Source organism: Rhodnius prolixus, unplaced genomic scaffold (genome assembly GCF_049639745.1).
Source record: "Rhodnius prolixus isolate KJV_2025 unplaced genomic scaffold, Rpr scaffold_6, whole genome shotgun sequence".
Taxonomy (NCBI): Eukaryota; Metazoa; Arthropoda; class Insecta; order Hemiptera; family Reduviidae; genus Rhodnius; species Rhodnius prolixus.
This window is the reverse complement of record NW_027411634.1, coordinates 645387-673189: the sequence shown is the minus strand read 5'-3', so window position 1 is coordinate 673189 and position 27803 is coordinate 645387. Positions and strand designations below refer to the sequence as shown.

General features: G+C 31.6%; 2 protein-coding genes across 3 annotated transcripts in view; both read right to left on the bottom strand.

Moving 5' to 3' along the window:
- The window catches only part of BNIP3 (BCL2 interacting protein 3), a 62563-nt gene extending 41864 nt beyond the window's left edge, over positions 1-20699 (bottom strand). The window contains exon 1 of one of the 2 annotated variants that reach the window (XM_074142489.1): positions 20405-20699. In XM_074142489.1, coding sequence (XP_073998590.1) covers positions 20405-20447 — 43 coding nt within the window. In that variant the 5' untranslated portion in view covers positions 20448-20699. Of the gene's footprint in view, positions 1-16440; positions 16832-20404 lie in introns of those variants that run through there. The other variant, XM_074142487.1, reaches the window with a different exon arrangement.
- A 1291-nt stretch (positions 20700-21990) lies between these two features.
- LOC141461300 (cyclin-dependent kinase 20-like) lies at positions 21991-27328 on the bottom strand. The gene is made up of 5 exons (XM_074142234.1): positions 26901-27328; positions 25497-25685; positions 25170-25406; positions 24551-24778; positions 21991-22373 (listed from the first exon to the last, which is right to left on the bottom strand). The coding sequence occupies exons 1-5, from the start codon at positions 27084-27086 to the stop codon at positions 22200-22202; spliced, it is 1014 nt and encodes a 337-aa protein (XP_073998335.1). The 5' UTR covers positions 27087-27328; the 3' UTR covers positions 21991-22199.
- Between the last annotated feature and the right edge of the window lie 475 nt (positions 27329-27803).

Below are 27803 nucleotides of genomic sequence, written 5' to 3'. Positions count from 1 at the left end.
TGTGAGACAGATAAGTACGAGGGTCGTTTGAAAAGTCCGTGCAAAGTCAGAGAGATAGCACTACTGGCGCGTATCGAGGTTATGTTTAGTTAGTAGCATCTCTTGGAAGAACACACACCAAGTTTCAGCCAGATCGGTCTATTTCTTTGTGTTTGGCATTCGTTGGAATCGAGGAAGTCGAGTGATTTTCAAAAAAATGGACGAAAAAAAATTTCGTGTGTTGTTTAAACACTACTTTATGAAAGGCAAAACGCCTGAGGAGACTAAAGAGAAGCTTGATAAACATTATGGTGACTCTGCACCTTTGATTAGAACCGTTTATAAGTGGTTTCAAAATTTTCGGAGTGGCCATATAGGCGAAGACTGTTCCTTCGGCCGGAAAGATTATGGCGTCTGTCTTTTGGGATTTTCAAGGAATAATCCTCATCGACTATCTGGAAAAGGGTAAAACTATTACAGGTGCATATTATTCATCGTTATTGGACCGTTTGAAAACCGAGCTGCAAGAAAAACGCCCACGATTGGCCCACAAAAAAAGTCCTTTTCCATCGACAACGCACCAGCACACACCTCAGCAGTTGTGGTCGCAAAATTAATGGAAATAGGGTTCCAACTCGTTTCACCTCTCCCCCCCCCCTATTCTCCAGACTTGGCTCCCTCGGACTACTATTTGTTCCCCAATATGAAGAAATGGCTGGCGGGAAAAAGATTTTATTCAAACGAGGAGGTGATTGCAGAAACGAATGGCTATTTTTCAGACTTGGACAAATCCTATTATTCGAAAGGGATCAACAAACTAGAGCAGCGTTGGGCGAAGTGTATAAGCCTAAAAGGAGACTATGTTGAAAAAGGTTTACCCCAAAAAATTAAGTAGTTTTTATTTTTGCACGGACTTTTCAAACGACCCTCGTACACAATAAGCTTACAAAGTTGAAAAAAAAAAAAAAAACGATCGTTATATCAATTTTCAAATGACGTAGTAACTATTTCCGGATACACGTATTTGGAATAAAAATTTAAAGATAGACGCGAAAGGAAATAACTGTAACCAACGTTTGAACTTCCGGTAGATTTTGTCGTACATTTATCAAATAAATATAGAATATGATGAATATGAACTACGTATAAAAGTAAATGGCTACATCAAACCGTTCACCGTTTTGAACTAGAAATAGATATGAGTCGTAACTTTGTAGTTATAAAATAACAGCTGGTAAATCTCCAACCAGAGTTCTACGTAATAGTAGTATTAATATTATTATTCACAGTAAATAATATTAATAACTCCGTTTCAATTATTATTTACATTATATTATTGTTCTTTGTTGTTGTTTTTTTTGTTTGTTTCTTTTTTCAACAAACAAGTTTTTGAACAAACAAACAAATGATCATAAGTAGTAAATAAAATTCACGGTGCTACCTCACATTTACATTCAGAAATTACTTCTGTCACGAAATAAATTTAAATTTGATAAACGTTCTTGCATAATTTATCATTTGAAATGAATAATATTTGGTAAAAGAAAAATTATTTTAGAAATTATAAACTCTTTACATAATTCTACGCAAAACAATTTTATGTAACAAATTATTGTATAAACATAATTTACTACGCGGACCCAAATTTTTTGCTTAACAATTGTATAATTATAAATTTTTGGTAGAAAATTTTTATTACGTAAGGGCACTGTTGGGACAGGAAGTGACTACGCTTTCTTTTACGGAAATGTGACAATTAGTTCAATTTTTTTGATCATTATTATCGGTATAGTTTGTTTGTTTTTTTTTTTTTAAAGGCAATGAAAATAGTTTCCAAAATTCGGAGTTCCGGAAGTGCCAATTATCTGATTTTTTTCAAGATAAAGAAACTCAAAATTGAGCACATTCAAATCTTTCATTATTTCAGGAGAATTTCCAGAAACGAGGTGCTTCTCTCCCTCTAAATTGCCAGGGGCCAGGAATTTTACTGTTTCATCACTCAGGTAGTAAAGTAATTGCCCTATTTTTTTTTTCAGGCGGGCTTTACGTCCAACTACCAAATTAGGTGTCGAGGACGGAGGAGACTAGCAAACATACTTTACTATAAATTCCTTTTATTAACCATTAAATACGATCCAAGTCCTAGACCAAGAGTAGAACCTACTAAACCAGCAATACATCTTAGCTTTGCGGGTCTAGTTTATAACCGCCTAACAAACTTTACTATAAATTCCTCATATTAATCATTAAATAAAATACAAGACCTAGACTGGGGGAATCGAATCCACTAACCAACAATACATCTTAGCATTGCGGGTCTAGTTTATAACCGCCTAACATGTTTTACTATAAATTTCTCATATTAATCATTCAATAAAATTCAAGGCCTAGACCGGGGGAATCGAACCCACTAAACCAACAATACACCTTAGCTTTGCGGGTCTAGCCTATAACCGTTCAGCTACCGTGGCGCCTTACTGTTACCTAAAGTGGAAGGGGAATTTAAAACATTTTTTGATTTTGCCATAAAACCCAAAGAATATTTTGTCAATTATTACTGAAAAATCGATCTAGTCGAATTTACTTTGCTACATATTTTCGGAGAGAGGGTGGTTCAACTCCTCCCCACCCTAACTCTTGGCCAGGGTGCGCCACTGAGTGTGAAGTGAAGTTCGTTAGCTAGAGACCAATAACCACGCTGAACCCAATTTGTGGAATGTGTAAATGTGTAGTGGTGTAGTCCAATTCACCAGGACAACATGAACTGAACTAGGGCCCAATTTGCCCTTAATGGTAGTTTGTAGTATTTAATAGCAATTATCCCTTCATTATGGGGCTTTCAGCAGGTCGTTCTAAGCCCTTTTTTGCCAACTCTATACATCATTGGCTATCCAATTATTACGGACTGAATAGATGGATTGCCATTGTAATTAAGTCGCTATTCTATTATGTACAGGCTAATGATTTTAAAATTTTCACTTCTTCAATAGAAGGTGATAACAATAGATATTTATTGAGGTTACCGTGACAATGAACAGTCGCAGATATTCTACTTGGCACAATGACTGAAATGGAAACGCCATAATCTCCGATGATAGTAGCCGTGTCAAGATAACCTTTCTACGTACTCTGTTTGGTTCATTAGCAAACCATTTACAGAAATGAATCACCCCGGTTAGTCAACGTGTTCTTAAATAGTTTAACCGAAAATGACGTAATATCCTCCGTTCCCTTGGATACAAAGGAGAAATTTAAAGGAAAACAAAATTTGCATCATATCAATTTCAGCTGTTATTATCTCCAATCTTTTACAAGGCAAAGAAAAGGTTAATTTGGTTTTCAGTGTAGGGCCAACCCGAGTTGACTAAGGAGCCCCCCCTTCTAGAGGAAGATAAAAACTAACTTGCCAGTAGCAAACAAGAAACGTTCATGTTTGGTTTGTGCAGGCCAGTTTGCAAGCACTATAGCAAAATTGAATTGCAGAAAAATTTGAATGATGCAATATCTTCTATTTCATTAGTAAATAGAAACCAAAAAATACAAACAAAGAGAACTTTTATGAATGGAAAATTGAATTGCAGAAAAATTTGAATGATGCAATATCTTCTATTTCATTAGTAAATAGAAACCAAAAAATACAAACAAAGAGAACTTTTATGAATGGAAAATTGAATTGCAGAAAAATTTGAATGATGCAATATCTTCTATTTCATTAGTAAATAGAAACCAAAAAATACAAACAAAGAGAACTTTTATGAATGGAAAATTGAATTGCAGAAAAATTTGAATGATGCAATATCTTCTATTTCATTAGTAAATAGAAACCAAAAAATACAAACAAAGAGAACTTTTATGAATGGAAAATTGAATTGCAGAAAAATTTGAATGATGCAATATCTTCTATTTCATTAGTAAATAGAAACCAAAAAATACAAACAAAGAGAACTTTTATGAATGGAAAATAGAATTGCAGAAAAATTTGAATGATGCAATATCTTCTATTTCATTAGTAAATAGAAACCAAAAAATACAAACAAAGAGAACTTTTATGAATGGAAAATAGAATTGCAGAAAAATTTGAATGATGCAATATCTTCTATTTCATTAGTAAATAGAAACCAAAAAATACAAACAAAGAGAACTTTTATGAATGGAAAATTGAATTGCAGAAAAATTTGAATGATGCAATATCTTCTATTTCATTAGTAAATAGAAACCAAAAAATACAAACAAAGAGAACTTTTATGAATGGAAAATAGAATTGCAGAAAAATTTGAATGATGCAATATCTTCTATTTCATTAGTAAATAGAAACCAAAAAATACAAACAAAGAGAACTTTTATGAATGGAAAATAGAATTGCAGAAAAATTTGAATGATGCAATATCTTCTATTTCATTAGTAAATAGAAACCAAAAAATACAAACAAAGAGAACTTTTATGAATGGAAAATAGAATTGCAGAAAAATTTGAATGATGCAATATCTTCTATTTCATTAGTAAATAGAAACCAAAAAATACAAACAAAGAGAACTTTTATGAATGGAAAATTGAATTGCAGAAAAATTTGAATGATGCAATATCTTCTATTTCATTAGTAAATAGAAACCAAAAAATACAAACAAAGAGAACTTTTATGAATGGAAAATAGAATTGCAGAAAAATTTGAATGATGCAATATCTTCTATTTCATTAGTAAATAGAAACCAAAAAATACAAACAAAGAGAACTTTTATGAATGGAAAATTGAATTGCAGAAAAATTTGAATGATGCAATATCTTCTATTTCATTAGTAAATAGAAACCAAAAAATACAAACAAAGAGAACTTTTATGAATGGAAAATAGAATTGCAGAAAAATTTGAATGATGCAATATCTTCTATTTCATTAGTAAATAGAAACCAAAAAATACAAACAAAGAGAACTTTTATGAATGGAAAATTGAATTGCAGAAAAATTTGAATGATGCAATATCTTCTATTTCATTAGTAAATAGAAACCAAAAAATACAAACAAAGAGAACTTTTATGAATGGAAAATTGAATTGCAGAAAAATTTGAATGATGCAATATCTTCTATTTCATTAGTAAATAGAAACCAAAAATACAAACAAAGAGAACTTTTATGAATGGAAAATTGAATTGCAGAAAAATTTGAATGATGCAATATCTTCTATTTCATTAGTAAATAGAAACCAAAAAATACAAACAAAGAGAACTTTTATGAATGGAAAATTGAATTGCAGAAAAATTTGAATGATGCAATATCTTCTATTTCATTAGTAAATAGAAACCAAAAAATACAAACAAAGAGAACTTTTATGAATGGAAAATTGAATTGCAGAAAATTTGAATGATGCAATATCTTCTATTTCATTAGTAAATAGAAACCAAAAATACAAACAAAGAGAACTTTTATGAATGGAAAATTGAATTGCAGAAAAATTTGAATGATGCAATATCTTCTATTTCATTAGTAAATAGAAACCAAAAAATACAAACAAAGAGAACTTTTATGAATGGAAAATTGAATTGCAGAAAAATTTGAATGATGCAATATCTTCTATTTCATTAGTAAATAGAAACCAAAAAATACAAACAAAGAGAACTTTTATGAATGGAAAATTGAATTGCAGAAAAATTTGAATGATGCAATATCTTCTATTTCATTAGTAAATAGAAACCAAAAAATACAAACAAAGAGAACTTTTATGAATGGAAAATTGAATTGCAGAAAAATTTGAATGATGCAATATCTTCTATTTCATTAGTAAATAGAAACCAAAAAATACAAACAAAGAGAACTTTTATGAATGGAAAATTGAATTGCAGAAAAATTTGAATGATGCAATATCTTCTATTTCATTAGTAAATAGAAACCAAAAAATACAAACAAAGAGAACTTTTATGAATGGAAAATTGAATTGCAGAAAAATTTGAATGATGCAATATCTTCTATTTCATTAGTAAATAGAAACCAAAAAATACAAACAAAGAGAACTTTTATGAATGGAAAATTGAATTGCAGAAAAATTTGAATGATGCAATATCTTCTATTTCATTAGTAAATAGAAACCAAAAAATACAAACAAAGAGAACTTTTATGAATGGAAAATTGAATTGCAGAAAAATTTGAATGATGCAATATCTTCTATTTCATTAGTAAATAGAAACCAAAAAATACAAACAAAGAGAACTTTTATGAATGGAAAATTGAATTGCAGAAAAATTTGAATGATGCAATATCTTCTATTTCATTAGTAAATAGAAACCAAAAATACAAACAAAGAGAACTTTTATGAATGGAAAATTGAATTGCAGAAAAATTTGAATGATGCAATATCTTCTATTTCATTAGTAAATAGAAACCAAAAAATACAAACAAAGAGAACTTTTATGAATGGAAAATTGAATTGCAGAAAAATTTGAATGATGCAATATCTTCTATTTCATTAGTAAATAGAAACCAAAAAATACAAACAAAGAGAACTTTTATGAATGGAAAATTGAATTGCAGAAAAATTTGAATGATGCAATATCTTCTATTTCATTAGTAAATAGAAACCAAAAAATACAAACAAAGAGAACTTTTATGAATGGAAAATTGAATTGCAGAAAAATTTGAATGATGCAATATCTTCTATTTCATTAGTAAATAGAAACCAAAAAATACAAACAAAGAGAACTTTTATGAATGGAAAATTGAATTGCAGAAAAATTTGAATGATGCAATATCTTCTATTTCATTAGTAAATAGAAACCAAAAAAATACAAACAAAGAGAACTTTTATGAATGGAAAATTGAATTGCAGAAAAATTTGAATGATGCAATATTATCTTCTATTTCATTAGTAAATAGAAACCAAAAAATACAAACAAAGAGAACTTTTATGAATGGAAAATTGAATTGCAGAAAAATTTGAATGATGCAATATCTTCTATTTCATTAGTAAATAGAAACCAAAAAATACAAACAAAGAGAACTTTTATGAATGGAAAATTGAATTGCAGAAAAATTTGAATGATGCAATATCTTCTATTTCATTAGTAAATAGAAACCAAAAAATACAAACAAAGAGAACTTTTATGAATGGAAAATTGAATTGCAGAAAAATTTGAATGATGCAATATCTTCTATTTCATTAGTAAATAGAAACCAAAAAATACAAACAAAGAGAACTTTTATGAATGGAAAATTGAATTGCAGAAAAATTTGAATGATGCAATATCTTCTATTTCATTAGTAAATAGAAACCAAAAAATACAAACAAAGAGAACTTTTATGAATGGAAAATTGAATTGCAGAAAAATTTGAATGATGCAATATCTTCTATTTCATTAGTAAATAGAAACCAAAAAATACAAACAAAGAGAACTTTTATGAATGGAAAATTGAATTGCAGAAAAATTTGAATGATGCAATATCTTCTATTTCATTAGTAAATAGAAACCAAAAAATACAAACAAAGAGAACTTTTATGAATGGAAAATTGAATTGCAGAAAAATTTGAATGATGCAATATCTTCTATTTCATTAGTAAATAGAAACCAAAAAATACAAACAAAGAGAACTTTTATGAATGGAAAATTGAATTGCAGAAAAATTTGAATGATGCAATATCTTCTATTTCATTAGTAAATAGAAACCAAAAAATACAAACAAAGAGAACTTTTATGAATGGAAAATTGAATTGCAGAAAAATTTGAATGATGCAATATCTTCTATTTCATTAGTAAATAGAAACCAAAAAATACAAACAAAGAGAACTTTTATGAATGGAAAATTGAATTGCAGAAAAATTTGAATGATGCAATATCTTCTATTTCATTAGTAAATAGAAACCAAAAAATACAAACAAAGAGAACTTTTATGAATGGAAAATTGAATTGCAGAAAAATTTGAATGATGCAATATCTTCTATTTCATTAGTAAATAGAAACCAAAAAATACAAACAAAGAGAACTTTTATGAATGGAAAATTGAATTGCAGAAAAATTTGAATGATGCAATATCTTCTATTTCATTAGTAAATAGAAACCAAAAAATACAAACAAAGAGAACTTTTATGAATGGAAAATTGAATTGCAGAAAAATTTGAATGATGCAATATCTTCTATTTCATTAGTAAATAGAAACCAAAAAATACAAACAAAGAGAACTTTTATGAATGGAAAATTGAATTGCAGAAAAATTTGAATGATGCAATATCTTCTATTTCATTAGTAAATAGAAACCAAAAAATACAAACAAAGAGAACTTTTATGAATGGAAAATTGAATTGCAGAAAAATTTGAATGATGCAATATCTTCTATTTCATTAGTAAATAGAAACCAAAAAATACAAACAAAGAGAACTTTTATGAATGGAAAATTGAATTGCAGAAAAATTTGAATGATGCAATATCTTCTATTTCATTAGTAAATAGAAACCAAAAAATACAAACAAAGAGAACTTTTATGAATGGAAAATTGAATTGCAGAAAAATTTGAATGATGCAATATCTTCTATTTCATTAGTAAATAGAAACCAAAAAATACAAACAAAGAGAACTTTTATGAATGGAAAATTGAATTGCAGAAAAATTTGAATGATGCAATATCTTCTATTTCATTAGTAAATAGAAACCAAAAAATACAAACAAAGAGAACTTTTATGAATGGAAAATTGAATTGCAGAAAAATTTGAATGATGCAATATCTTCTATTTCATTAGTAAATAGAAACCAAAAAATACAAACAAAGAGAACTTTTATGAATGGAAAATTGAATTGCAGAAAAATTTGAATGATGCAATATCTTCTATTTCATTAGTAAATAGAAACCAAAAAATACAAACAAAGAGAACTTTTATGAATGGAAAATTGAATTGCAGAAAAATTTGAATGATGCAATATCTTCTATTTCATTAGTAAATAGAAACCAAAAAATACAAACAAAGAGAACTTTTATGAATGGAAAATTGAATTGCAGAAAAATTTGAATGATGCAATATCTTCTATTTCATTAGTAAATAGAAACCAAAAAATACAAACAAAGAGAACTTTTATGAATGGAAAATTGAATTGCAGAAAAATTTGAATGATGCAATATCTTCTATTTCATTAGTAAATAGAAACCAAAAAATACAAACAAAGAGAACTTTTATGAATGGAAAATTGAATTGCAGAAAAATTTGAATGATGCAATATCTTCTATTTCATTAGTAAATAGAAACCAAAAAATACAAACAAAGAGAACTTTTATGAATGGAAAATTGAATTGCAGAAAAATTTGAATGATGCAATATCTTCTATTTCATTAGTAAATAGAAACCAAAAAATACAAACAAAGAGAACTTTTATGAATGGAAAATTGAATTGCAGAAAAATTTGAATGATGCAATATCTTCTATTTCATTAGTAAATAGAAACCAAAAAATACAAACAAAGAGAACTTTTATGAATGGAAAATTGAATTGCAGAAAAATTTGAATGATGCAATATCTTCTATTTCATTAGTAAATAGAAACCAAAAAATACAAACAAAGAGAACTTTTATGAATGGAAAATTGAATTGCAGAAAAATTTGAATGATGCAATATCTTCTATTTCATTAGTAAATAGAAACCAAAAAATACAAACAAAGAGAACTTTTATGAATGGAAAATTGAATTGCAGAAAAATTTGAATGATGCAATATCTTCTATTTCATTAGTAAATAGAAACCAAAAAATACAAACAAAGAGAACTTTTATGAATGGAAAATTGAATTGCAGAAAAATTTGAATGATGCAATATCTTCTATTTCATTAGTAAATAGAAACCAAAAAATACAAACAAAGAGAACTTTTATGAATGGAAAATTGAATTGCAGAAAAATTTGAATGATGCAATATCTTCTATTTCATTAGTAAATAGAAACCAAAAAATACAAACAAAGAGAACTTTTATGAATGGAAAATTGAATTGCAGAAAAATTTGAATGATGCAATATCTTCTATTTCATTAGTAAATAGAAACCAAAAAATACAAACAAAGAGAACTTTTATGAATGGAAAATTGAATTGCAGAAAAATTTGAATGATGCAATATCTTCTATTTCATTAGTAAATAGAAACCAAAAAATACAAACAAAGAGAACTTTTATGAATGGAAAATTGAATTGCAGAAAAATTTGAATGATGCAATATCTTCTATTTCATTAGTAAATAGAAACCAAAAAATACAAACAAAGAGAACTTTTATGAATGGAAAATTGAATTGCAGAAAAATTTGAATGATGCAATATCTTCTATTTCATTAGTAAATAGAAACCAAAAAATACAAACAAAGAGAACTTTTATGAATGGAAAATTGAATTGCAGAAAAATTTGAATGATGCAATATCTTCTATTTCATTAGTAAATAGAAACCAAAAAATACAAACAAAGAGAACTTTTATGAATGGAAAATTGAATTGCAGAAAAATTTGAATGATGCAATATCTTCTATTTCATTAGTAAATAGAAACCAAAAAATACAAACAAAGAGAACTTTTATGAATGGAAAATAGAATTGCAGAAAAATTTGAATGATGCAATATCTTCTATTTCATTAGTAAATAGAAACCAAAAAATACAAACAAAGAGAACTTTTATGAATGGAAAATAGAATTGCAGAAAAATTTGAATGATGCAATATCTTCTATTTCATTAGTAAATAGAAACCAAAAAATACAAACAAAGAGAACTTTTATGAATGGAAAATTGAATTGCAGAAAAATTTGAATGATGCAATATCTTCTATTTCATTAGTAAATAGAAACCAAAAAATACAAACAAAGAGAACTTTTATGAATGGAAAATTGAATTGCAGAAAAATTTGAATGATGCAATATCTTCTATTTCATTAGTAAATAGAAACCAAAAAATACAAACAAAGAGAACTTTTATGAATGGAAAATAGAATTGCAGAAAAATTTGAATGATGCAATATCTTCTATTTCATTAGTAAATAGAAACCAAAAAATACAAACAAAGAGAACTTTTATGAATGGAAAATTGAATTGCAGAAAAATTTGAATGATGCAATATCTTCTATTTCATTAGTAAATAGAAACCAAAAAATACAAACAAAGAGAACTTTTATGAATGGAAAATTGAATTGCAGAAAAATTTGAATGATGCAATATCTTCTATTTCATTAGTAAATAGAAACCAAAAAATACAAACAAAGAGAACTTTTATGAATGGAAAATAGAATTGCAGAAAAATTTGAATGATGCAATATCTTCTATTTCATTAGTAAATAGAAACCAAAAAATACAAACAAAGAGAACTTTTATGAATGGAAAATTGAATTGCAGAAAAATTTGAATGATGCAATATCTTCTATTTCATTAGTAAATAGAAACCAAAAAATACAAACAAAGAGAACTTTTATGAATGGAAAATTGAATTGCAGAAAAATTTGAATGATGCAATATCTTCTATTTCATTAGTAAATAGAAACCAAAAAATACAAACAAAGAGAACTTTTATGAATGGAAAATTGAATTGCAGAAAAATTTGAATGATGCAATATCTTCTATTTCATTAGTAAATAGAAACCAAAAAATACAAACAAAGAGAACTTTTATGAATGGAAAATTGAATTGCAGAAAAATTTGAATGATGCAATATCTTCTATTTCATTAGTAAATAGAAACCAAAAAATACAAACAAAGAGAACTTTTATGAATGGAAAATAGAATTGCAGAAAAATTTGAATGATGCAATATCTTCTATTTCATTAGTAAATAGAAACCAAAAAATACAAACAAAGAGAACTTTTATGAATGGAAAATTGAATTGCAGAAAAATTTGAATGATGCAATATCTTCTATTTCATTAGTAAATAGAAACCAAAAAATACAAACAAAGAGAACTTTTATGAATGGAAAATTGAATTGCAGAAAAATTTGAATGATGCAATATCTTCTATTTCATTAGTAAATAGAAACCAAAAAATACAAACAAAGAGAACTTTTATGAATGGAAAATTGAATTGCAGAAAAATTTGAATGATGCAATATCTTCTATTTCATTAGTAAATAGAAACCAAAAAATACAAACAAAGAGAACTTTTATGAATGGAAAATTGAATTGCAGAAAAATTTGAATGATGCAATATCTTCTATTTCATTAGTAAATAGAAACCAAAAAATACAAACAAAGAGAACTTTTATGAATGGAAAATTGAATTGCAGAAAAATTTGAATGATGCAATATCTTCTATTTCATTAGTAAATAGAAACCAAAAAATACAAACAAAGAGAACTTTTATGAATGGAAAATTGAATTGCAGAAAAATTTGAATGATGCAATATCTTCTATTTCATTAGTAAATAGAAACCAAAAAATACAAACAAAGAGAACTTTTATGAATGGAAAATTGAATTGCAGAAAAATTTGAATGATGCAATATCTTCTATTTCATTAGTAAATAGAAACCAAAAAATACAAACAAAGAGAACTTTTATGAATGGAAAATTGAATTGCAGAAAAATTTGAATGATGCAATATCTTCTATTTCATTAATAATAGAAACCAAAAAGGAAAAAAGGCGAGATCAATTTGCTGAGCTACGAAAGCAAAAAGACGAATTGCAAGAGATTTACAAGTTATCACAACAAAATAATTAAAATACATTTTTTTTAAAAAAATTCCTTATCAGTTCAATTTTAAATGTAAACAAAAATAAAATTATAAATTTATCAAAATTGATAAGGAGATTTTTTTATTTAAATTGTTTTAAGCAAAGAGCAAATATTTTCTTATATTAAAAGAATTTATGAATCATACGTAACCGGGGCAATTTTATTACGAAGGAAATAATTATAGAGATACTAAAGATGTTTAATGGCACTTCAACTGCAATTCTCGAACCATTATCATTTTTTTTTCTTCTTTTCAAACTTCGAAAACAAGAAAAACACCTTAAGAATCTTTTACGGAGGGGGGAAATCTCAGAAAAGCGGAAAATACATTCATTATTGTGGTACTTCCGGCACTGAAATTTCGTGTAAGCTCTGTTTACTTTAGCAAATATTTTTACATGAAAATCTGTTCAGGCGTTTGGGCGCTATGATTGTTTAGAATAAAAGGTAACAACAAGAACAATTTCCTGAAAATGCCGTTTTTGCTCATTTTCAGCAACTTTTTTCTCGAAACCTATTAGATCTGGGTTGTTGCAAAAAAATTACAGTTATAAAGGAGGATTTGCCCTATATTTTAAAGAAAATTTGGGAATTTTATCTTTTATAGAAAAAGAGAAAAAAATTGTCAAAGTTGGGTGTTTTTCAACGTTACAGCTTTTTTCGACCAGTTTTTGACGATCTTTTTATAAATAAAAAAAACAAAAAAAATTCTTCGAGTTATCTATAATTCGACACCAAAAAAAAAAAGGTTTTCGTGATCGTATTACTTCCATCTTGGCCAGTGGTAAGTGAAATAAAAAGACCATTCTCTAATATGCCTCTGGCCAATGACGCAAGTGACATTTTTTGCCCCCTCTGCCCTCGTGGCCACCCACCCCCCCACCCACCTGAGTCTGCTGCTGACATTCATAAATGTTTCCCCGGAGTCACGCTTCCGATTGCGTCATCAAAATCAAAATCTTGTGGCCTTTTAATTATAGTTCAGGAGGAAGTAGGAATTCAGTAGGAAGGAGGTATTGGTAATCGTGCAGAGACTTCCGATTTTTGTATGTTTACGAGAAACATACTTTTTGAGTGGTCTCCTGAGTTCGAATAAAAGATTTTTTTGTAAAATCCCCACAAACCCTGCTTACTAGTCTCCTCTCTCTCGCCCAATGAACAGAGCTTCTCACATGCTTACCGTCTTCGAAACTTTTAAAGGGTACAGATTTTTTTTTTTTTTTTTTTTTATTGTAGACTTCACTGGCTCTACCGGAAGTTACGAGAAAGTTTACGTACAAAAATACTACTTCAGGAATTTCGAATAAAATCTAAGAAAAACTTCTAAAATTAGTCTACAAGTTATCTTGCTGATTCTTATAACATTGCGCTAAGTTTAAACTTGCTGGCTTCAATATTCTTGTTAGTAGACGACCTTCAAGGTTTGCGACTTTGATGTAGTAAAATTAGCCAAAGTGATAAACAAACAACTTTTAATTGCCGTTGTAATAAGTAGATAATAGACTGCGGCACTATGACGTGGCTTTAACTACGTAAAATACTTTGCGTATTCAGTTATAACTGAACAAAAAAGAACAAAGATTACAAAGATTTGTTTGTAGTTGAACTTGTTTTGCTTAATATTAATTAATATTTGTTTGTAGTTGAACGTTTTCGACTTTTATTCCGTTGACTTCGCTCGCGTTTGGTTCATAATTGGCGACATTTGCGCCCGGCTAACGGAAAAGTACCTAAACATACAACTATTTTATACAGTGTATTAAGGGATAAGTAAAATACTTTTAAACTTATCTTATTGTTAGTGTACCGCCGCCAAATTGTAAAATTGTTAAAAGTGTGCCGCCGCGACAAAGAAAAAAAAGGTTGAGAATCACTGGCTGCCCTAGACTATCGGCACTGGAATTATCGATAATATTCTCAAATATCGAGATAGACTGTATCCCACAATTGGGCAAAATTTAATTCAGTTCGAGACATATCGCTCGCTCATGCCTGTACGCTGATGCACGTTTGATATAAACAATATTAGTAATTTTTTATTTATTTTTTGAAACTTAAGCGATTACAAGAAATGTGCACGTCAGGACATGTTGAATTGTAGTAAACATGTTCAGACAGGACTTATCCAATCTCAGAGGCTAAGTTTGGCGGTGTGGTGGGAGAAGTATAAAATCTTTGTAATGGTAGTGGCTGGTGTGTGCTGGACATTCTCTACTGACCTCAATATAGTTGAGGTTACCAGAGTGTACAATAACAACAACAACAACAACACTACACAATCAACAGTATCGTGTTGTTATTGTAACAACAAAAATTACAAAACAACAATACCAAACTACCATGTCTTGCATTCTCCACACTCGGGAGTTTATTAGTTATCATTTTTAATTTCTCGTAACTACAAGAGAAGTGGGGTGGGGGGGTGGCCATGTCAAATTTTTCCATTCCAAGTTCGCACCGGAAATGACCCGTTTTCAGGGCTTCCTGAATCGGAAAACGTGTGCATGTGGCAAGAAAAATGAAATAGCACAGTTTATATAAAGCAAATAACTTTAGCGATAGAAGTCTCTGATGAATGATTAGTTGACGTACTCATAATAGCACACCCAGAACTTATAACTTCCAAGAAAATTTGATTAATAGAGCCCTTCCGGGCGTATGATTGGATGTAAGACCTACATCTACCTGAAGGACTAAATTTATCGCTGAAATTCCCTGTTTACAGAAAATTCCCTGAACGCGGAAGGTTGAAGGAAGCCACTTCAGCACGACGTATTGGCTAAACTGTTCAGTGTTCGTTAATTTTGTTGTTTCCGGTATCCGGAAAAATATTAAGAGTTTGCACCTAGTAATAGAAGCGAGAAGTAATATTTCCGTTTGCGCAATTCTGTTTAGGAATTGAAGCTTGAATTTAGTTCTGAGGCTTGAGGAAAATAATTATGTTTCTTATCTTAAAAGAATATTGTTTGTAACCCTGGAATTATTTTTTTACAAGTTCCAGTAGGGTAGTAATGCGTAGCAAACTATACACACGACGGTAGCGTCCTGGAGTCCAGGTCATGTACCTCACCCCTCTCTCTCTTCCTGGACTTGGCCTGCGTCGGTCTACTTCACCACATTCTTTAGCCTGTTTCCCTTAATTACTGCAGTTTGAGTTCCCAATGACATTTTCCATTTTTGTCTTTTTAAAATATTTCTATTTCTGTAATTGTACAAAAAAAAAAACATCAGTTATTCTGTGGAAATAGGCCGGAAGTATCTATGGAAACACGATTTGGAGAAGTGGCTACCTTGGCGCATGCGTGTTGAAAACAACTGTGACGCACGTCCTTTTATAAACAGGAAGTTAAAAAAAATAAATTAAAAAGTCAAATATAATCTTTTGCTGTTGCATCTTCTTTGAAAGACCCCGTTAATCACATCCGCTTGCCTCGTTTTTTATTTGTGTGCGCAGGGGAGGGGGAGAGAGCAACGAACTCCATTATAAAGTTCAAGATTACTTCCGGTAAGTTTGGGAAGGTTAGCGTCCAAGGAAAAAAAAAATCACAAAAAAAATCCTCACACTTTTTTTTTGTGTGTTTAAGGAGCTTCTTCCAGCTCACTGGAGCCTGTAACGAGAAAACATGAACAGAGAGAGGAAGCTGGGAAAGCGCACCGAAAAAGAGGGCACCCAATGATCTTGGATGATGACGCGCATAGTCAAAAAGAAAGGTTGACAGTGACGTATTTGTACTCAGTAAAAAAGGTTGGAATCTCATCAAAACAAACAATTCATCAGATAAAAACTAAAATTGATAACTACTCACCATCTGTGTCAAGAATTTCTGTCGTCATAGATGTTTTACTGCTGGAATCAATTAAAATCCAATCATCCATGGATGTATCACAAACATCATTAGAACAATCACCAGGAGGTAATCGATTATTTTGTAACTTCCTATTTTTAAAACAGGTTGACATGGTAACCAGTCTCGATAACACAATTTGAAACAATAAAGCGAAAGCCAAAACTAAAAATAAAAAACTAACTAGTTGACGCAGTATTTTATTTTTAAAATAAAGAATTCGAAAAACAAAAGAAAAGACTAATCAGAGAAAGAATAAATATTATGACAAACAATACAAACTACGAACACCCAAAGTGACAGAACAAACGGAAGTAATACGCCGTGTCTGAATGAAAACACACAGTGACGTATGATGACGACCAATAAAGGGGAAAAAAACTCTTTAAAATCTCATCAAAAGTATTTTTGCGGAGAGGGGTGGGGATGGAGCATAACAAAGAATGGAATGATTTACGTGAACTAATTCACGTACACAGCAACAGCAGCAGCTGGAAGTCGTCTCAGTACGTGACCAGTTCTTTTGATGAGGCGCATTATATTAAAGTAAATAGAAATGTCCTGGAGGGAGCAGCAAAAATTAATGGGATTTAATTGGTTAATAAAAACTATCCATTTATAGGTATCTTATTTCTTACGTAAGCAGTTCTTAAAACAGTATTACACTGTTTATTACAGTATTGAAACAGTATTACACTGTTTATTACTATTACAGTATTAAAACAGTATTTCATTGGGCGGCAGTCCTATATAATTACGTACTGTATTTTAATATAATTCTATTCAATTTCAAACCAAATCTCAATTTAAAATTCTTTTTGAAAAAATATCTTTACTTTAATAAATGAAATTTTCATTTTGTTTCAATAAAATTGAAATATACAATGTATTTTGGATAAAAGAGCCGCATGCGGCTCGCTAGTCGCGAGTTGCCGACCCCTGCGGCTATCCTATTGTGTCTTCTTTATGGTAAATGCCAAAACTGTCGTTCTTGCTCGCCCACTAATCGTAGCTTTTAGACGTAGTTCAAAGAACGGAAATCCAATTCAGGCAAGTGGCGCTTACGGTAGAAGGTTATTGAACTACTTCCTGGCCTACCTGATCGCAAATGGTTTGAAATTTTTCCGTTTTTAAAAGGTTGAGTGTTCAAATATATTTGTACATTTATTAATTCATTCAAAAATACATTGACAGACACAATTTTTTTTAAAAAACCAACTTTTCTAACTCTAGTAAAAATGTTACATTAAAAAAAAAAAAAATACTGCAGTAAAAAATGTGTCACTTAATTTAGCCACAAACACGTGAACAGATCATGTTTTCTCATACCCATCCCTCTTAGAACAGGGGCGGGAGCGGGCGGCAGGTACGTCACGCGTAACCGATCGATAGCAAGAGTGGAAATTCCGCACAAGGGACAGTAGCGTGGTCCTTGCTTAGCTGTGGTGGGGGGTTGGAAAGGAAGAGCTGCAGTAGAGAGGGGTAGAATGGACGCAGAGTGGTAGAGTGAGCTAGAAGTGCAGTGTTGCCAGTGTTGGACCTGTTGGACTCACTCTGGACAGCTGGTCCGGTAAACATAACGTGACGTAATGGCCTACCAAAATACCGAGTTCTTTTCACAGGGGGGGGGGATACGCCACCAAAAACTAGTCGTTACTCTATGATCTACAATCAAGAATAGAGCGTAGAACAAACAATTATCATTTTTAACAAAGCAAACAACTGATGTTGATTTAGGTTAAATATTATTTAAAATTACGCCCAAAAAAACTGTTTTGATAAAAAGTAACAACTGATAAAACAGAGAGAGGGCTTCACAAAAATAAGAAAAGAAAAAAGATTATATAATTTAAAATACGAAGGAATTTTTTATATTTTTTTAATAACAGCTGTTCAGGAGTATGCTAACTCGATCAGATGTTTAGTCAGGTGGCAACCTTCACCGTTACGTAAAGGGCAAATCTGCACATATGTAAAATACTCAAAAATGTGTTGTTTTTTTTTACTGAGAGTAATACACGACGTTCTTTTCAATTTCAATTACTATCGTCAAAGAGGTACGTACACTAATGAGGATCACGTCAAATTCCGGATATATCCGGAGGTTATCTTCTCGGATGGCCTTATAAAAGGGGATTTGCTCCAGAGTTTTGGAGTCAAGGGATCTGTATGGAGAACTTAAAAGACAGGACTGGGAGAAGTTGCTTCTAGTTAGAGGAGGCTTATTAGATTAATTATTAGAGAGTTATTGTCGACTTCTTAGTCGAAAAAAACTCCATTAAAATCTAAACAATGAGATAACATTGGCACAATATCTCAAGTTTCAAAAAAACTTCTGATTGCTAAGTAAAAATGTACAAGTTTAAACGTGCAAACTGTAAGTGGTCAAGATTTCCTGTGTTTGTGCATCTGGGTGCTCAGATAACTTCAAGTTTAACCGGATATGGAAGTCTTCTTTGTGATAGGGACAACAATATCAGCTTCAGCACTTAGTGATCACTGAGTGAACTTCGTTTAGGAGATGCTCATCACTAAGTCAACTTCCTCAGGGATTAGGTCAAACTAGATATAATAACCAAAATTTTGGGTCTACAATTATCGTAAGCGGCCCAAAATAGACTCAGACTCAGTATATCGTGTACTTTTCCACGTAAGAACACTTTCGAAAATTTATTAGATCATCGACAGCCTGAAATTGAGATTAAGTCCAAGTTACGTAAGTATATCTATCTGTATATAACTACTTACATCTCTGGGTGATAATAGCAAATTATACACAAACACATGTATTTGATCATATTGTGTAGAAATACCACCACACTACAGGTAACAATATATTTTAGATCTAAAATCAATTTCAGACTAAAGATGAAGACAATTTCCCTTATGAAGACAAGATTTATAAAATATATACCATTTTGTGATTGTATTTTTGATTTCACTCGAACTAGTAGGATCGACATCAACTGTCAAATACGTTGGATTGAATCAGCTGTTTACATGTCGAATATTATTTCAAAAAATGTTTGAGGCTCCCAGCAATTTGTTTATTTCAAAAAACAGTCCAAATTAGAAAAAAAAAAGACACACTTTTTTAAACTCTGGAGCTCGAAACGAGTGTTTATTCATGGAAGGCTCTAAAATTGAAAACTTAACCCGATTTCTGTGAGCAGTATTTAATAATTACATCATATTACGTCGTCTAAAAAAAAAAAACACACACCCAAAAAAGAACATATTTACGTTGTTCGTTATTTTGTTTTCAACATCAGAGCAAGCGCAAACGTGCAATGTACAACTTGCTGGCTGGCTGGCACACTCCAAACCCTAACCAAAATCGATTACCGCTGGTATAAACCGAGACTAAATAGATTGTGTTGTAAACATTGAAAATTTTTCCCTTCTTCTGGGTTCATTTAATAAAATCTAGAATTAATATTTATTAAAAAAATCTTGTCAAGAGATGAAATAAAATGAGCTCAAAACCAACAACAGATGGTTTCGTTTTTAGAAGGACTGAAACAGCTGGCCAATACAAATTTAAGTAACCACAAGAGGCATATTTACAGCCAGATTGTTTAAAAGCACAAAACACGACTACAGTTTAATTACAAAAGAGTATAGAAACTATAAAAATGAAAATTTAAATTTTCTAGTTAATTATATTTTGTAGGCAGTCATAACAAAATTTAAAACTGATGAAACAAAAGCAACTTAAAATTCTTGTACTCATTTCTTTGTTTAATTAAGACTTCACTTTTGAGGCTTTACTGTTTAAATCATTGACTCTCAGCATAAACTTTCACAAAGAGCAAATAAAACAAAAGTTTGTGAAAAAACTTTAAAAGCAGTAATACGAATTTGATTAGTAAATCGAAACTAATAACCTAAAAAGGCAAATTGAATTATAAAAATAATTAAATACCTCCTAATCCTTCCTCAGGTATTGATGTTGGCGTAGTTGTCATTACGTACAAAACATTCACTGACTCACAAAAATAATGAAAACAACAACAACAAAAACTACCAAATATCTATGAAAATAAAACGTAAATTAATTAAATTTTCCCTGATTTTTTTTGTAACTATTATTTAAAATAGTTTTAAACTATTTTTTTTTGGCATTAACTCTACACAAGAGACGGTTCGCGTTCCTACTGTTGACAGTTTTTGTTTTGATTCTGGATTTTCCTACACACTCTGACAAAAACTAGAATGTAAAGTATTTGTTGTTGTTTATTTCTGTTGCTATTGGCCAGTTTCAATGTCATCCTATATCATGTGGGCCAATCAGAAATTTTCTCCTATATTTTCACAATTTACCTAATAATTGAAATTCTATTTAGTTGATTTTAAACAATTTTTTGAATTATTAATTATTTATTTTAAATATATAATCAAAAGTTTGGTGAAACATACAATTTTTGGGCGTTTAATTGTAATTTTAGGTTTAGTTAGTTTGAAAGCTGTGTAGAGTGCAGCACCAACTAGAGAACTTTGTGGAACTAAGTGAATTTGCTTTTATGATAAACTTAATAATTTCTTAGGTCCATTTTCATGGAGTTCAGTTAATCTTGGACCTGGTTTCTTTAAACTCATGATTTTTTTTTTGCCTTTTTTTTGGCATTGGCTTTCGCCATACAACCAGCATCGTCTAGTTGCTTATCACTAGAATATCACTCACTCTCCATTCTGACTTATAAATACATTCGCTTCACACATTCATCCCTTCTACTATATACAACTATTTACATAAACCTTACAACTAATAGATAGATCAGTACTCTGTGCTCCTGCCATCCTTATAGCTTAACCGAAATTAAAATCACCGTAGTCCTTCTCTAATCATTTTCTTGCATTCATTCTAATCGGCTATAACTTTTAAATACATTCATATTTCTGTAGCTAGCTCTGCTACAGATGTTGGTGGAGAATATTATGTCTTCGTAGCGAAATGGTGCATCTAAATACCTGTATAAGTCGACGGAAACATTCGTTTCCTTTCTACCACATAACGTGGACATAACCATTATTATATGTTTGAAATCCTCCTCTTCAGAGGAGGCTCTGTTAACTCATGGTTTAAACCAGTAAATGGTTTTCTAAAAAAACTAGTTTAACCTTCAATCAATGTTTAGCATTCGTACAGTCAAGTGGAAAATCCTTTGTTTTGGAGAGTTTTAAACCTGGATTTTACTTTACTGGGACTCTTCCAGAAATATTTCCTACCAAATTTCTATAAACTCCCTTTGTATTACAAGTAGATCCTATATCTTTATTTTATTTATTTTAAAGGAAAATTAGGTAAAGGGCAAACTGAGTTCATATAGAGTTGGTTGGTTGAAGATACCATTACTGTCTGATTAATATTAGTAAAAAACTGAACGAACAGAAAAACACTGGGGAGCATTTTTTTTTGGGGGGGGCAATAGATCATCCTAAAGGATGAGTTAGTGATGATGCTACACAAAGAATTAGGGTACGCTAAAATAAATAAAGCAAAATGGCCAATAAGTTCAAATTATTTTTTAATTCTCTGTTAATACAGATTAACAAGGTCACAAGATGTGAAACTATTTTTTATTTTAAATTACAATAAAATTTGTGGGTCACACACTTTTAAATAAATTGTACACATAGCATTTTTTTTTGTAGAAATGATTTTTCCATTAAATTTATTTATTTATTAATCAAGTCTAGAAGGATGTAGAAAAATCCAGCTACAGTACTGTGTCCAGAAAGAAATGCAGATCTTGATAATCTTGTTCATCAGCCTTGTTGACGATACCATAGTCACGAGCTTTGAGTACTGCACGATGATTGTACGGCGGTTTTGGTACTTTATTCTCACAGAGTGCCAGTGGTGCTGTCAAGAAGTATGGATGATTCAAGGCCTATCAACAAGAAAGAAAAATCATGTGAAAAGTTTCAACGGAAAGATTTCCATTTTTTGAGATATCTACTAAGGCCCCAAAATAATGTGTGGTGATTTACAAAAAAAATTATCACTAATTTTGTTTTTGGGGGTCTACATAGGGTTGCCAACTCTTGTAAAGTTCCAATAAAGGACACCCTAAAAAAAGTTAGGTACATTCAGGGCCGTCGACAGGATTTTGGGGCCCGGGAATATAGATATTGTAACGAAGTTGACCTGGCCAGGAAAGAAAGGCCTAGATTGTTCTAGGGGTTGAGCAACCAAAGTCGGTAACAGGCCGACACTGTGTAAACAAAAGGGCCGGTCTCTACCTGAGCCAGAGGAGAAAGGAAAGGGCTGGTTTGTTCAGGGAGTTTAGTGACCGTAGCCTGTAACGGACCACCACTGTGTAAAAGCCAGCTAAGAGAAAGGCCTCAGTTGGGGTGGTGGCATATGTGTTTTCCCAGCCAGTGATTGACAGGTGAGAGTGAGACAGACGGAGTTGGAGAGAGACAGAGAGTTGGAGGAGAGCGGCCACAGCTGAGGTGGTGGCAGTATGTGTTTTCCAGCCAATGAGCGGCAGGTGGGAGCAAGACAGGCGGAGTTGGAGTGTGACAGAGATTTGGAGGAGGCGGCCCCAGTTGGGGTGGTGGCAGCATGTGTCTTCCTCAGCCAGTGACCGGCCGGTGGGCGTAACACAGACGGAGTGGGGCAGTCGCAGTTAAAAGGAGGCAGACACAGCTGGAGAAGTCAGTTTTTAATCGAGTTCTAAGAGTTATATAATAATAATAATAATAATAATAATAATAATAATACTTTATTTGAAAAGAAATTCTAATACAAACATAAAAAATGAAAAGAAAAGTATTCTACGGCAATGGAAAACCGTCTGCCAGTTCTAAGAGTTTTACAGTCTTGTAGTTTCTAGTCAGTCAGTGAGTCTTTGAGAGACAGTTGGGAGAGACACTTTGGAAGCGACAGTTTTGAGAGAGTCAGTGTTGCGGAGTGCTTCAAAGTTAGCTAGTTGGGCAGGTAGTCAGTTCGTGAGTAGAGCTTTGTTAGTGCGGTTGAGTCTAGCGCAATTCGGGACAGTGCGGGCTAACAGTGGTCAGTCGTGGAACAGTTTTGTGGCGTTACATAGTGAGTAAGTAACAGTAAACTGTTATGACTGTTGTAAATGGTGACTGTAATGAATAGCGTTAGTTGCTAGTAAATGTTAATGTTAGTAAAGGTAATGCGCTAATAAATCAGGTTATTACTTACAAATTTAGCGAGTTATTATTTATCAAACCCACATAAATTAACTAGTGGCAGGCATTAGTTATAGTTGTGAAGTTTTTAGTAAAAGGACAAAAACTTTACAATATATCATACGTTTTCCTTTTTTTAGGTAGTCATGCAGAGATTCCGGCTCCGGGCCCCGGGAAAAAGTCCCCTCTCCAACGTCTGTAATCAGGCCTGGGTAGATTTATATCTTACATACTTATTCATGAAAAGTTCATCGTTACATCAATAACCTGTTGACCTGTTCAGTTCAGTTAGAACAGAAAAACAACACGCCAAATGAAGAAGTCTCAGAAATCAGAACTTAAATCAAAAATACAATAAAATAAATTAAGATTTGTGTGAACAATATCTGAAAAAAGGACAAAAGGCGTCCTTTCCTAATTTAAGAAAGGACAAGAACAACCAGGTGTTAAAAAAGGACAGTTGGCAACCCTAGGTCTACATGTGGGGCAAAATATCTCAAAAACAAAGAAATATGGTAACTTGAAATTAGATGTATAGTTTGGGTTCCACCATTAGACCCAACAATAAGCTTTTGATCAGAATTAGCCAATCGGAAGCTTCACACTAGGTTTTTCACTTTTCTTTTTTTTAGATTTCCTCAAAGTTTCGAATTTCCATTTCATGCACATGGATCTCTACATTCATTTGATTTTTTTTTTAAATATTTTAATAATTCGTTTTGGTGCGAAGGACCTTAGATGTTGTGCACCTTTCAAATAACAAAAAAAAAAAAAAAAAAAAATAATTCGTTTTGGGTCAAGAGAAATTACTTCATCAAGGTGCTTTAAAACGCTTGTTTTCCCCATTTCCATAACTACCAAAAAAAAAACGCCCGCAGAGAAAATAAAAGAAAATTACTATTTTCACCTGAACAGCTGGTAATCTTTTCTGTGAATCGTACATAACAAAAGATTTCACAAGATCCAGAGTGGTTTGACTGGCTCCGGGTACTAATGTTGTCCAGGGTATCGGCTTGGAATATACGAAGGAAATTTTGTTGTAATCCGGTAGAGTGCTGTGTCCTGGCCAGTTTATTTCGTTCGGCGTGCCAAGACTCTTGATTACCACGGCCAGTTGGTCAATGTCAGTTTCGCCCTGAAAATGGAACAACCAAGTTTTTGTCGCTTAGGATTGAAGTATAAAGAGTTGCAGTTATAATGGAGTAAAGTCGAGAAGGTTATTAGGTTATATGAGGAGAACTGAGAGGTTATTCCGCGCACACCTGAGGTTTAGTTAAGTAAGGTTATGCTTCATCAAGGTAGGTTACAGTAGAATTCTTTTGCTTAATACTTGATTGATTCTCTCTAACAGCTGTGAGCCTGCATACAATTGACTAACTTAACTGTGAATTTTCCAAAAATAAGTGAATTGTTTGCAGTGAACGTATCAGTTTCAACAAAATCTAGGTAGGTTTTGGGTTCAGGTAGAGGAAGCCAGCCACCAGAGTAACTGAAACTAGGTCTAGCCACTTGAAAACTTCACTAACCGGAAATAAAGGCTTTTTAAGGATTAACTCCGCAAAGATGCAACCAACAGCCCAAAGATCAATGGCTTCCGTATACTTTTTGGTGCCGTAAAGTAGTTCAGGAGCACGATACCATCTGGTGGCCACTTGCTGGGTGTACGGTTTGCCTTTCTCCTTCCACATGGGACGTGCTTGGCCGAAATCACCAATCTTTAGAATCCCATCCGAGCCGATCAGCAGGTTAGCTGGTTTTAAATCCTAGAAAGGCTGCTGTTCTTTAAGTTATTACTGATTATAATTTTACAAGAATTTCTTAATGCAACATTTGAAAAAAAAAACTGAACTTACCCTATGCATGATTCCATTTTCATGCAGATGGCTTACTCCTTTCAACAGCATGCTCATATAGCTCTTGATCAACGCCTCACTGGGCGGATTCTCTTTATCATGGATCACTTCCCATAGACCGGAAGGCATAAAGTCTGTGACCAGTACAAAGCCGGCACCTCTTGGGAAAAAGTCTAATAATTCCATGACCTACGGAAGGAAAAATCGTTTCAAACCGAATTATCAAATATGCCTAACATCCCTTATTGCCTAATTCAGCAAAGTGAATCTCAAAAAAATCAGTATCTACCGCTTCCTCTTCAAACTTCGAGTTTACTTTGCTGAGCTCTCTACAACTTTATCGTAATCATTCATCTAGAAAAAATATTTTTTAAGATGTTCTGTTGGAGGGGAGGCCCTGAGTAATGAACGGTTTTATGAGCTCGTTAATTTTAGAAATTGCTAAATTTATTTTAAAACTGACGTTACCTTTAAATCCGGATAATTGTTAGCAAAAGTCTTGAGAGTTTCTGACCAGATTTTCATTTTCCCTGACTTAGAAACGAAGAGTATCGCGACTCGCCCAACTGTTCGAAATAGCGTTTTCATCGAAAAAAAAAAAATCGTTTTGAAGTTTCCTGTGTTAGAAAGAAGTGTTTTTTCAGGAAATCTAGATGCTTACAATATCTCCAAAATCTATAGATCTCAGGATGCTGAATTTTTTTATTTTTCAAAGTTTCAGCAGGAGATCTGGCTACAACTTAGCGATCTAATTATTTCAATCGGAAGTGCAAATTTATTTCTAATTTTATTTAGGCTTTCGTATGAAGTGCAATTGCCAGTTAATGCTACCGGTATTGATGACTTGTGCATTGATTTCTCAGGATTAAGGCCTAGACCAGTACCCACGCAATGCTTCTTAGCTTTGCCTCGCCTCTGAAAATCAATCAAAATAGATCAAACCGGAACGGCCAGATTCTTCAGTTTTTCAGAATTTTCTCGCAAAACGACCACCCACGACACTTTAATTAAACTCCTTACAGTGATTACTAGCGCCACAACTTTTGCCGAAAACAATTTTTACCGGAAATTAGATTAAGGAAAGTTCTATAAGAGGAAGGAGTGGATTAGACTCCACTCTAAAGAGATAAGCATTAAATATTGCTTAAACTTTCTAAGACTGAAGTAAGTTAGAACTTTGTAAGAATATAAATGATGGAAAGTCAAATTGAACGCACTAGATTTTTTAAATGATACAATAAGGTTAAACCCAACTTAGCAAAGCTTAATACTGCACAAAACCCGACAAAAAAATAAACACATTATCCCTTAAAATGGAAACTAATTACGAGAGGGCAATTTAAGATTTTCACTCATCATTTAAGTCCCTAAAATGTTTTAGCGTTTAAACAAAATTTTACTTACATACTTTGATTCAATCGCTTGCATTGTCTTGATTTCCCGTAGTATTGGTATTGGAATACCATCAGATAATTTCTTCACCAACACTTTTTTCAAAGCCACTTCTTTGCCATCGTGATTTCTTTTCCCATAGAGTACATATCCATGGGCACCTTCGCCTATCCTGCCCAGCAGCGTGTATTTTTCCATGTTTTTGTAGCCTTGGTTTTTACAGTAGACAACATAAAGTTACTTGAGTTTGTTCATGATCTTGAATTAAAGAAAATATGCTTGCCTAAATATTGTTGTAATTCAGCCATGTTCAGAGTATTGGCACGGCACTAGAAAAAAATAAAATTAATGGATAAAAAAAATTACTTCGCTTGCCTAGCAACCGTTAAACATAACAACCTAGAGGAGTGAAGGTGCTACCACCACTGATGCAAACTAATAAATCAATAATTGTCGTACTGTACGATTGATTGCCTAGTAGCTTTACGAACTTTATAAGTTATGTAAACAAAAGAAAAAGGTAATCAATGATCCATTGCGTACGATAATTATAGCTTTTAACTACACATTGTTAAATAATAATATCTATTAAGGTTTTCTTGTTTTTTTGGCAACACTGTTATAACTGAAAATCGATTCTCACCTAGTCAGTGTTGTACAGCATGCAGTATGCCCTAAGTACTGAACCTCTAACTAACAAACAGAACCACTCGTTGTACACTTTCTGACAAAGTCCAGTTTTGGAGACATTTTATAAACCTGACAGTGATCTATTTCTTGTTATTGTTTATTCCAATATCATTGCCGTATATATGTTGCTTAATTTCTCTGATTCTATTATTAATTTTTTCTTTTTTTTTTAGGAGCGACCACATTTGAGATTATTTGGCGCCTGGAGTTTTTTTCACAGCACTA

Coding starts and splice junctions, on each gene's coding strand:
- LOC141461300 (XM_074142234.1), bottom strand. CDS start 27,086: ATGGAAAAATACACGCTGCTGGGCAGGATAGGCGAAGGTGCCCATGGA. Junction 25,686..26,900: donor AAGCGATTGAATCAAAGTAT/GTAAGTAAAATT, acceptor TTCCTTCCGTAG/GTCATGGAATTATTAGACTT. Junction 22,374..24,550: donor AAAGATTACCAGCTGTTCAG/GTGAAAATAGTA, acceptor TCTTGTTGATAG/GCCTTGAATCATCCATACTT.